General features: G+C 37.8%; 1 protein-coding gene and 1 non-coding gene across 7 annotated transcripts in view; both read right to left on the minus strand.

Annotated features, from left to right (window-relative positions):
- LOC105495168 (PATJ crumbs cell polarity complex component) overlaps positions 1-12861 on the minus strand; it is a 428227-nt gene that overhangs the window by 307424 nt on the left and 107942 nt on the right. For all 6 annotated transcript variants that reach the window (XM_011764431.2, XM_011764430.2, XM_011764432.2 and 3 more), the window contains one exon: positions 243-452. In XM_011764431.2, coding sequence (XP_011762733.2) covers positions 243-452 — 210 coding nt within the window. The remainder of the gene's footprint in view (positions 1-242; positions 453-12861) is intronic.
- Positions 3875-3979, minus strand: LOC112429099 (U6 spliceosomal RNA). The gene has a single exon (XR_003021224.1). It is a non-coding gene; the product is annotated as a U6 spliceosomal RNA (small nuclear RNA).

The following is a 12861-nucleotide window of genomic DNA, read 5'->3' on the forward strand; positions in this document are numbered from 1 at the left end:
TAGTATTTATGTAATAATATGCTATGTACTTAATGAATATAACATTTAAATCCCAAAACCCTATGAGGTAGACATTATTTTTTCTGATATTGTAAGTCAAGGACATTAAGAAATCTGCTCAAGGTCACACACATAGTAAATGTAAAACAGAAATTCTTGGCCAGGTATATGTGTCTCCAAAATCCGTGTTTTTAACTGTTGCACTATTATTACTTCCTATATTAACAAAATACAACACTCACCACCAACGGCTTACAGATGCCAAGGCGTACTATGCCTGGCGGCACAGCTTTCAGTATTTCCACAGCTTCAGCAAGTGAGATGTTGTCCAAACAGTATTCATTGACTGAGACCAGGCGGTCTCCAGGTAATAGTCCCCCACTTCTTTCTGCTACACCATCTGCTACCAGGGAGCGGATCACAATCACTGATCTTGTAGAATCCAAAGGGTCCTATGAATCGAGCGAAGAAGAAAGATGAGTCCATGCACTGAAAATAAATATGCAGCCTTAGGACAGCTTGAGTTGACTGATGAATCTTATTTGACCACCTACTTCATGTGTCTGGCACTCTGGTGATAATCTTCTAAACAGGTAAAAATAAACTAAAATCTCACTCTAAGTCAGGTATGGTTGTACACCTCTGTACCATCCCAGCTTCTTGGGAGGCTGAGGTGGGAGGATTGTTTGAGCGCAGGAGTTTGAGATTAGCCTAGGCAATATAGCAAGACCTTCTTGCTAGAAAAAGTTTTTTTAATTAAAAAAATTGAAAGGCCAGGTGCAGTGGCTCATGCCTGTAATCCCAGCACTTTGGGAGGCAGGAGGATCACTTGAGCCCAGGAGTTCAAGACCAGCCTGGATAACATGACAAAATCCCATCTCTGCAAAATATACAAAAATTAGCCAGGTGTGGTGGTGTGTGTTTGTAGTCCAAGCTACCTGGGGGGTGGAGCAGGGGTTGCTGAGGTGGAAGGATTGCTTCAGCCCAGGAGGTCAAGGCTGCAGTGAGCTGTGGTTCAGAACTCACTGCAGAGCTGTGGTGACACAGCAAGACCCTGTCCCAAAAAATAAATAAATAAAACATCATGCAAATATCAGGTTGTATCAAGGTGAAAATATAATCTTAACAATTTCAGTGGCATGTCTGAGTGCCCAAAATATATAGACTTCCTGTTAAAATTTTTGGTGATTGATATTTGGTTGGACCATAAGAGGTCTGGGAACAGTTGGGCAAGATTCTCTGACATTCTCAAGCACAGTCATATAACGGACCCAAGATAAGCCTGTCTGTTACTCCTCCAGAGTCATAAGTAAGCTCCAAGAAAAGCATGAACGTAATCATAAATATAAAATGGAAAATGATACTCCGTTCTTATACCTTCACAGTAGTACAGAATCCTATAAAATCACACAAATCCAGAAAAGACATGGAAACCATGGAAGATTCCACTGTATTTTAAAAAGTATATTTATAAATAATGTGACCTAAAATTATGATACAGTGCCCTTAGGTCACAACTATTCCAATACATAGTTAAATATGAATTTATGAACAAAAGCAATGTACAGATCTTTCACCCATTGGGAGGACCCCGTATTTCTTGATATTAAACACTGAGGACAACATTGACATTCAATACACCTGGTTAAAAAAAAACAATTTATATCTCCACTATTGTTTTTTAATTTATTTAACAAACTGATATATAGCACTTACTATATGTTGGGCTTGACAATCACTAATTTATCTAATCCTTACATCTCCAGGATGTAGGCAGATTTATTGTCTGTGTTTTACAGATAAGGAAACCGAGGCTCAGAAAGTTAAGGGAACTAGCCAATATTGCCCAGCGTATACGTGGCAGAGCCAGGATCCAACCAGGCAGCCTAGCTCTTAAGTCCTTACTCTTGACCACCTCACTCTGCAGCTTGCTCTGCATCGTAATGGTCAGAAGAAATGGGAAACAAAGAGTAGTAAATTGAGAAGAAAGAAATATTCATATGGCCATCTTATGATTGAGCAGAGTCTCTTAATTTGTCTTAACGGTGGAGGTGTACAGCACTATTACAGAACTTTTAACCTAGCAAGGGAGAGAAAAAATAATGACATTCCAAACACAGCAGCATTCACATTGGTTTCTCTATGCTTCTCCCATTATTTCATTATGCACATGCTGTTCCACAAGGCAAGATATTGTAACCTGAGATTCTACTACTCTAGCCTCTCTTAAACCCTTCCAGAGAAAGTAGAGAAAAACTGCTAGGTTTTGTGTGGGAATTATAAAACTTTGGAATTAGCAAAGTAAGAATTTGCCAAGTTCCCGGCTATGTCTGTTTGAAGTGGCTGATGATTCTTTTGAAGTTTTCTGATCCAGTTTTCTATGCCTTTGTGTTTCAGACATCAGGGTTCATTTTCAAAGTACTGCATGGAATTTTAACCAAATATGCCATATTTAAATCAACAAAGGCTACACAGCTAATTCCTTGAAGAATGTCTTCAAATGTAACTTATCTTGGTTTTTGCAACTAACCTTGCCTTTCTACCCCCGAGCCAAGAGACTCTTCAAAATTTTCTTACATGCTCTGATGTATAACACCACATATTTATGAAGAGGATTAAAAGTAAAAAAGAGTCCAGGGAGCTCACTAATAAAATACTGTTAAGCTATAATTACACCAGTATTTTCAAGTAGAGGGAGCTATTGCATAGGAAGAGAACAGAAGAGAACCAAAAAGTACAGTGGCATATCAGCAGGCAATCGACGCGGTAATATAAAAGAGCTGTCTATTTTGTCACTGGCAACCATGAATCACAACACACTTTTCATCCTGAAATATGAAACCATTACATTTTAAGTTTGACACACTAATAAATAAGCTGTACAATTATTTCCTTCATTTAGGATGTCAGTTTTTGATGAAAGGCTTTTTTATTGGGGGGAGAAGGGAGACTACATAATAGCTTATTCCTCTCATGAAATGCACAGCAGTTAACATTACTTCATATTATTAATTTCTACACTTTCTTAGAGAAAACTGCAAGAGCAAAATATACCAAAAGCAAATAAATGGTTGAACTAAGTTGTTTGTGAACAATCTCTGCAGTTTCATATAACACCAAAATTTTAAAATACTATTTTTAACCCAAATAGGTGAGGAGGTTTTCAAAATGCAACCCATTGAATTGATAATTTAGGAACATTTTAAAGGAAGATTCCCCAGAAGGAAATGGAAATAGACTTCTACCCTTGAAAGGTGAACATATTTCCCTTATTGCCAGAAAAGTCATTGTAAGTACTAATTTACACAAAGTGAGGCCTTCTTTAGACCTCAAACTAGTGACAGGTGTGCTTGCTTACTAAAATGTATTCAGGTTTAGACCACTAGTTATGCTAAACAATAAATCCAATCTACCACCCCTTTTCCTGGATGACAGAACCCAAAGGCAGCTTCTTTGTTATTTGGAGGGCAGGGAGGGGACAAACTAGCCACCTCTGAAGATGCCCCATTATGTATAATCGCTGCTTCATTTTCTATGATGACTTTTCTGCCTCTTGATTTCCCACGTAGCTGAATGAAATCGCTTTAATGAGTAACAGTCATTTCCTTTCATTTCCTTTACATCACATGTAGCAGCCACCCTATGGAAAAACAGCAGCTGCTACTGCCTACTGGGGTGGCTGCTATTCTTGAGGCTTTGCTGCATAAAAATGCTCAAAAACCAGCCTGACTCAGGCTGCTTCTCATCAGAAAGGTCGATTTTCTGAAAATACAGTGTACGACATTATGTGCATGTTATAGCAAACAAAATGTTATAGAGATACTTCTCAAAACCCTTACCCAACCCCGAGACCCCCAGGCATATTTACATAGATATATATATGAAGCGCTTCACAAAGGTGCATGTTATTTTTGCACGAGGGTCACGCTGATGATCTCTGTATCACTACAATTTTAGTATATATGCTGCCAATGTGCACACCACCAGTAGCACCTTGCTGAAATTATTTTAACTGTCTTCCTACTAAAAACAAAGTCCCCATCAGTTTTTATCACCTTTCATCATAATTTCAAAATCTCTAAAATTTCTTCTTTTGGTAAATAACACTGCAAGGAACATTGTATTTAAGAATCAAGATGCTGCTTTAGACTAAATAGCCAATAGAGGGCACTAGAGACCAATCATAGAACATGAGAAACATGGACTATGCGAGCCATTCTCTTCTGAAGGAATTTTCTTCCTCTTTATTCAAAAGGTTTATATTATTACACACACTGTAACAGTGTCCCATATGTTTGGTTCAACCCATTTACTTCTGAAAGTTGTATCCTACACCTCTTTTTTTTTTTTTTTTTTTTTTGAGACAGAATCCCTCTCGGTCACCCGGGCTGGATTCTCGTGCCTCAGCCACCCGATAGCTGACATTACAGGTGTGCGCCGTCACTCCCAGCTAATTTTTGTATTTTTAGTAGCGACGGGGTTTTGCCATATTGGTGAGGCTGGCCTCGAACTCCTGGCCTCAACTGATCCTCCTGCCTCGGCCTCCCTATATCCTCTGAGTGGCATCAGCATATACCCAAGAGTTCCGTTCTCCCCCTCACCCCTCCATTGAGTTGCTCACTAAGGCATGTCAGTTTTTTTTATCTCAGCCTTTTATCTTTTCTGATTCTTCCTTTCCGTTTCCACTGCCACAGCCTTGGTTCAACTTCTCGTTATTTCTGAGCAGCTGCTACAGTTTCCTGATAGGTCTACCTGTCTCTAATCTTGCCCCCATGAGTCAATTTTCTACAGAGATAATAGAACCATCTTTAAAAATAAAAAGGTGATTATAATTCCTCCTCTGCTTAAAATACTTCAGGGACACCTACTGCCTTCAGGATAAAGTCCTAACTCCTTTATTCTTCATGGAAGGAAAATCCTTCAGAACTGCAGTTCTGTCTCGTCTCTCACTCTCCCCACACATACCACTGCCTACTCCCATTTGCCCAACACTTTATCCCAGGTATTGTGAAATGCAAACGCAGATATTGTGAAAGGCCTTGTCATGCTGCATGGCATAATGCAAGCCATTCCCTCAGCCAGGAATGCTCTCCCTGACCCACCACCATTGGTCTAGACTTTGCCACCAGAGTCAGCTCAGGTGTCTCCTCCAATGAGAAGCATTCCCTTACTCTTTGAAGACCCAAGCACTTCCTACTCTGTGATATCCCTAAACCTAAAAAGACCTTCAATTACAGCATTTATCATAATATATTTCCTTTACTGTTTGACCTTCTAGAATTAGTTTGGTCTTCCTGTTAGATGTATCTACAGCTTGTTGCATTTTCTTCATTAAAATACTTTTTACATTTTACTGAAATTATTGTAAATGACTTCCTTTAAATTACTTCCTACTAAAAGTAAGCTTTATGAGACCAAGAATGTGTTTGCTTATTGCTTATTTTTTTGCTGGATTTTCAGGGCCTACTACAATGCTCGTCACAGAGAAGGCACTGAAGAGTAGTTAAAATGTTGAATGACTGTCTATTTAGTTTCTCTCTTCCCACGGGGCGACAAGTACACCAAAAGCAAAAGCCACATCGCATAATATAGGAATAACAACAACAGCTGGTAACACACACTAAGCTCTTGCCATACCAGGCACTGTTCTCAGAATCTTACTTACTTGAATCCATTTAATCCTCACATCATCATGAGGTAGGTACGTACTATCATTATCCTCACTTTCCTGGTGAGGAAATTAAGAAAAATTAAATAGCTTAACCAAAGCACAGGGCTGGTAAATGGCAGAGCCAGAAATTAAGCCAGCCAGTCAAATCCCAGAGTTTGTGCTTTTAGCCACACTAAGCGATGCTGCTTCTCTAACTTATTTGCTAAATGAATGAAGTGTTGAAAGAAGACAAATATGTTAGAAGATATTTTTATTATCTTACCAAAGTGTATGAAACTGAATCCCTTAAATATCGCACTTGGCCACTAGAGGTTCATGTTTCAGTACCTAGCAGATGAAAAGTTAGAGGGTACAGAATGTGCAGCATGCCTGCATGTACAGGAAAACCTGCATTTGTTTGCCAAATTTCAATGCACAATTACTTTCTCAAGAATCCATTGATTTGGTGGGCATAAGAAGACTTTTACATGAACAAATTCAAACATGTGATAATCATTATGCCCAAATGGATGGGATTCAAAGTTTCTGACATGTCCATAAAATGTATTATATGAATATTTGTGTACATTCCCAAAGATCAAAGAGACCAGATTTCACATAAGCTAAGGCAGAGTGCAGGAGCATCACCTGGAGTGGAGAGGTGGTTCAGCGGAAATGGGCTCTGTCAGACAGAGACATCAACTCAAAGATGTGGAGAGTTCTAGCCATGAAACTGCTCCAAAACCTAGACTACAAATCCAAGCTACCATGGCAAACTCAGTGAAAAGACATGAAGCAGAGAACGTGACATAAAGAGGAGGCAGAAGGAATTAACAAGAAAAGTGTCATAGGTAATAAACTGGCAAATGCATCAGTAAGAGGCATTTAGGAAATAAGAACAGGAGATATATACCAAGAATTGTTCTAATATTTAACATTGATATGCTTTGCAGTATTACCCCAATAAAGAAACACAAGGTGTAACAAAGACTTAACTACATTCAAAATGAAGAATATCTTTTGGGTTTGTTTGTTTTTAAAAAAATCTATTCTGTATGTAATGCTCAAACTTTTAAAGACATTAAATAACACGATAGGAATTTAAAGACCACACAGCGGGATGGCAAAGAGATGGATCATAGTTTATTTCCTTTGATAATTTTGACTCTTAGTGTCAACTGAGTGTATTAAATATAAAGTTGGTCGACTAAACTCATGAGAGGAAATATGGTTAATTCATAGTCTTTTTTTTCTTTTTTGAGACAGGGTCTCACTCTGTCACCCAGGCTTGAGTGCACTGGCACAATCACAGCTCAGTGCAGTCTCAACCTCCTGGGCTTAAGTGATCCTCCCACCTCAGCCTCCTGAGTAGCTGGGACCACAAGTGCACACCACATTCAGCTAAATCGTTTTTATTTTTTGTAAAGATGTGGTCTCCCTATATTGCTCAGCAGATCTCAAACTTCTGGGCTCAAGGAATCCTCCCACCTCAGCCTCGCGAAGTACTGGAATTACAGGCATGAGACACCATGCCGGCCTAATGTATATAGTCTTAATAGTATGTTATTAAAGTTCTAGGCTGTGTTGTATAGTTCACCACACCAAAATACCTGCTCTACAGCTGTATTACAGAGGTCCTTCACAAGGATGAAATGATTCCAAGGAAGGACTAGCAAAATAACTTCAATCAACTGTGAAATAGAAAGTACTCTACTAATGAAAAGAAACAATCCACTAACCAATGAATTCCATGCTATAGCACATATCATTATAGAACTAGGCTTTCAGCTTCATTCCACGGATATGTATTTTCATTTCAGTAAGAGAAAGTATGTTTCAAAGATAATTTTAAAGGAACTACACACAAATTTCTGGACAACATGAATAGTTAGCTCTGTAATACTGGATAAGAGAATTATTCCAACTCAGTAATGATCAACTGAGGAAACTATGAAAACAGCAGGCAGCCAAATATTGGCTTCTTGAAAAGTATACTCTTAAATGTGGCCATTATTATTTGAACTAAGGAATATTAAGTTAAAATCTAAATTAATTAACAGCTAAATAAATTTTCAAAGCAACATCTCAAGGAAGTTGCTAAAATAGAGAATGCAGAAAGAAACCATTAAGTTTAAAAGGGGGACAGTTGGCTGGGCACAGTGTAATCCCAGCCTGTAATCCCAGCATTTTGGGAGGCCAAGGTGGGAGGATCGTTTGAGTCTAGGAGGTCGAGACCACCCTGGGCAATACAGTGAGACTTTGTCTCTAAAAAACATTAAAAATTAAATAAAAGGGACGCAACTATTTCATTCCAGAGGTAGGCAAAAGGAGGAACTGGGTACAAAGAGGCAAAGGAAAGGTTCTTTTATACACATGCACACACACATACAGATTTATATACCTTAAGGAAAAAGGAAAACAGAGATCTGCAGAAGCTCAGTGGCACAGCTAGCATGAATTAAAATTTCCATTGTGAGGAATGTCAGAAAACAAGAATTCCAAGATTTTTAAAAAGGAGAAAAGATATATAAGAAATACAATGAAGACAGATATTCAGCCCATTAGTGATAGGAGGAGCGTGGATTAAAAGAGGCGAGTTTTGAGACCCAGCTTGGTCCACACCTGGATGTATACAGTTTTACGAGTGTCTTCATTTCTCTGAGTCAGTATCCTCACAAACATAAAATGAAAAAGTTGGATACATGAGTTATGATCCCTTCTCTCAACTCTAAAATCCTGTAACTTAATTTGACAGAGTATCTTGACTCAAATTTGTTCCTAGTTTCTACCCAAACATTCACAAAACCACTATAAAAAGTAAGGAAAGATAGAAGTTAATTCAAAACACTGCATCAGCAATGAAATTGATGTACATTTTCATTACAAAACTCAAAAAGGGCATTTACTATTAAAAAAAAAAAACAACAAAATACATACGACAGCATGTGTCCTTTTTTGATAAGATATATCTTAAAACACCTTTTCTTTTTCCTTTGCCATTTTCAGAGCAACGAAAATCATGTCAGGAACCATTAGCTGAATTAAAATCACAAGAACAGTTCTGGTTTAAAACAACAGGGTATAATTAACAATTTCAAAAGACTGTCTTCTGATTTGACCAATAAGCTAAGCATTTACTTTTGGGAAAGAGAAATAAATGTATTTATAGTGAATGCAAAGCAACAACTAATTGATTCTAATGAATAATGAGCAAGCTATCTTATCTAAATCCAACTCCATGTTTAACTATTTTATAATATAGCAAAGTATTACACTAATCATACCAATTACCACAACACCATCACGTTCAAAGTAAGTGCCCACAAAGTACATTCAGTCCACTCAAGATAGATTAAACTGATACAGTTCCTGGCTCCATGTGTCTTATTACTTCCTAAATACTATTAGGCAGTAAGAATAGATTTTTCCACACATCAGACATAGAACTAAACAGTCCCAGAGCTGCACAGTAAGCACGGCACAGAAATCAATAAAATGTAAAATGGAAGAGAAGTGGACAAAGGAACTTGCTAAAAGATCAAACTATATTCGCAAAAGGAATAAAAAGTACATAAGCTTGCACATACTTTTATCCTATAAAGTTTAGTACTTTAAAAACCTATTTTAAGCACAATATTTTAAATGGTTTAACCAGCAGTCCCATGGAAATCACTTCTTGAAGACTATTCCTTTCTCATAACCCTTCTGGTCTCCTGCTGAATAACTTGTTTGTATATTAGATACATTCCTTGAATGTTTCATCTCTTGAAAATTTTATGTCATGCTGTAATTGTTTATGTGGTTACCAGTCAGTCCTGGTCCAGAACTTTTGCTAGTTGTGAGGAAAACAAAACAAACCATACAACTATCCTTTATCTAAAAGCCCCATCATCTTGCTGAAATGCCTGAGGTTCTACCAGGCACACAGTAGTACTCAAGTATAATTAAAATTACATTAGTTGTGGCCGGGTGCAGTGGCACATGCCTGTAATCCCAGGGCTTTGGGAGGCCAAGGCGGGCAGATCACTTGAGACCCAGAGTTTGAGACCAGCCTGGCCAACATGGCGAAACCCCATCTCTACTAAAAATACAAAAACATTAGCCAGGCATGGGGGTGCACACCTGTAATCCCAGCTACTCATGAGGCTGAGGCAGGAGAATTGCTTTAACCCAGGAGGTTGAGGTTGCAGTGAACCAAGATAGCACCACTGTACTCCAGCCTGGGCAACAGAGTGAGACTCCCTCTCAAAAAATAACAAAAATTATATTAGTTGAAATGTGAATATACTTAACACTACGGAACTATTCATTTAAAAAGTTAAGATGGTAAATTTTATGTTAAGTGCACTTTACCATTGTTATAAATGTAGAATATGAATTTATAAATAAGAAATACTCCATTATCTTCCAGAAAAAAATTGTATTAGTTGAAAGTCATTATGACGCAGGGAAAGTGTAGACATATAAAAACTTAAAAGCTTTGCAAATACTGATTTTGGAATTTACCTTTCCAAACAAATCACTGTCAACTTAACCTAAACACAAATACTAGCTGAATGATAGTGATCAAGTTGTTTAACCGTGAAGATTTAAGTTTTTCATTTGTAAATGGAAATAACAATAGTACAGATTTCACAGTTATTAAAAGTGTTCAACAAGGCATGTAAAGTGCTTAGTAAGTCCATAGTAATCACTTCATAGTAATAATTTCTTTTCCATCATAATTCTCATGGTAATAATAATATTATTATAATAACATTACTATTATTAATATTACTATGAGAATTATGGTGGAAAAGAAGTTAAAAGGACATACGGGTTTGAGGAGTTAAGTTTCCATCCCATTTACTGCCTTCTAAATTCAACTGAGCATATGTGACTTAGACCAACAGTGCTATCAGCTGCTAAGCCCCTCACCTCGTGATGTTACATTCAAATATTAAAAAATGAAAACACAGGGTTGAATCTATGCCCTCCAGATATTCAGATCTATAACCTCTTGAGTGCACAAAGAGAGGCTCAGAACAGCATGGCATCCTCAGTCTTCATTCTCCCTGAGCAGACACTGTAAGATGGGAGCCATCTCTAGACTGGGAGATTGCCTGACAACACAGCCATGTCAGAGTGACAGGATGCCCTTCATTCTTTAGAAAAGATTCTGCAGGGTTTTGATCTTTTCTTTTTAATCCTTGAAAGGTCAACCAATGCTGATACACAGCACACAGTATGTAGAATTAGAATTAAAACTTTGCTAACTTTGAAACTGTACAGGAAAAAGGCAAGGAGTCCTGCTAGGAAATCCAAGGTAAAGCACACAGTTTATACTCTCGGGTGGCAATAAACACATAAATAAATAAAAATTATGTCAGTGAAGAGCTTTGGCCAGGTGAGAGGAGTAAAGGCAAGGGATCACAAGGCTTCAAGAATAATCTGAAGAAAAGTTTTTAAAATTATGTTAAGTATGTCTCTCCAGAAAGACAACATAATTAGAAATTTCTATTGCCTTTCAGTTGAGCCATAATTATGAAGAATTAGTATTGTTTTTGGTCTACAGATTATACCTGACAAAACCACAGACTCAGGAGCTCAGCTGCATTTACTAACTGGGTAGTCATGAGCGAACTCCTTAACCTCAGCATCAGTTTTCCTTATCCATAAAACAAGGATGACTACAGGACCTATAGCTTGGAGGTTGTAGAGAAGATTCAATCAGTCAATATACCTAAAGTGTTTTAAACAATCCCTGACACAGAGTACAGTAGTCCCCCCTTATCCATAAGGAATACGTTTGAAGACCCCCAGTGGATGCCTGAAACCACAGATAGTACCAAGCCCTATATATACTATGATTGTTCCCTTACATACATACCTATTATATTAGTCAATTTTCACAATGCTATAAAGAACTACCTGAGACTGGGTAAATTATAAGAGAAAAGAGGTTTAATTGACTCACAGTTCCGCATGGCTGGGGGGGTGCCTCAGGAAACTTACAATCATGGTGTGAGGCAAAGGGGAAGCAAGGCACATCTTACATGGCAGCAGGAGAGAGAGAGAATGAGGGGGGAGCTGCCACACACTTCTAAACCATCAGATCTTGTGAGAACTCACTCATTATCACAAGAACAGCATGGGGGAAACCTCCCCCAATGATCCATTACCTCCCACCAGGTCCCTCCTCTGACACATGGGGATTATAATTTGAGATGAAATTTGGGTGGACACACAGAGGCAAACAATATCACCTATGATAAGGGCTTAATTTATCAATTAGGCACAGTAAGAAATTAATAAAATTAATAACAATAATAAAAAAGAACAAGTATAACAATATACTGTAATAAAATTTATGTGAATATGGTCTCTCTCACAAATAGCTTAGTATTTTCAGACTGCAGTTGACCGTGGGTAATTGATGCCATGGAAAGTGAAACCTCAAAAAAGAGGGAACTGTAAGCAGTACATAACTGTTAGCTAGTAAACCATGTGGCCATGTTTTCCAAAGAAGAAATCAGAACACAAAGTTTTCAAAGGATTTTTCATTAAAAGAAATAAAATTTGAAAGTTAAGGAAAATATTAAGCAATTCAGTTGCAAAAGAAAATAAAGACATGAAATCAGGACTAACTTATTAATTCTGGGTTATTCACTGTGGCTGGAATGTCGAATCCCTTACTGTCCACACAGCAGACCTCAATTTCCCCTGAGGCCTCTCTGGATCCCAAGAAATAACATTCAGTGACTCTTTTAGTCTTACTTTCACCACTGTTAAAATTACAACATGTTGTACAGAGCTGTGACCAAGTCTGTTCTCTTTATTAATGTTGTAATATATGCTTATTTGTCCACTGTCTGTCTACTCCAAATTGAATTTAAACTCCATGAGGACAGACTTCATCTAATTTGTTCACTCCTAGCTCCCCAGTGCCTAGAACAATGCCTGGAAGAGGAGATGCTCAGCAAACATTTATTATATATAGGAGTATATCTTTTCATTTTTATAGTCTCCATACTGACTCATATCTTTTAACGGTGAGAATGAATAACAAGCATAACAAATCTCTACTCAGATTCTATCTCTGAAAATCTTCATCATCATCCTTTTTCAGTAAATACTGATTATTTTGTGTTAAGAAAAGCACAGGCAAGGCCGGGCGCGGTGGCTCAAGCCTGTAATCCCAGCACTTTGGGAGGCCGAGGCGGGCGGATCAC

Source organism: Macaca nemestrina, chromosome 1 (genome assembly GCF_043159975.1).
Source record: "Macaca nemestrina isolate mMacNem1 chromosome 1, mMacNem.hap1, whole genome shotgun sequence".
Classification (NCBI taxonomy): domain Eukaryota; kingdom Metazoa; phylum Chordata; class Mammalia; order Primates; family Cercopithecidae; genus Macaca; species Macaca nemestrina.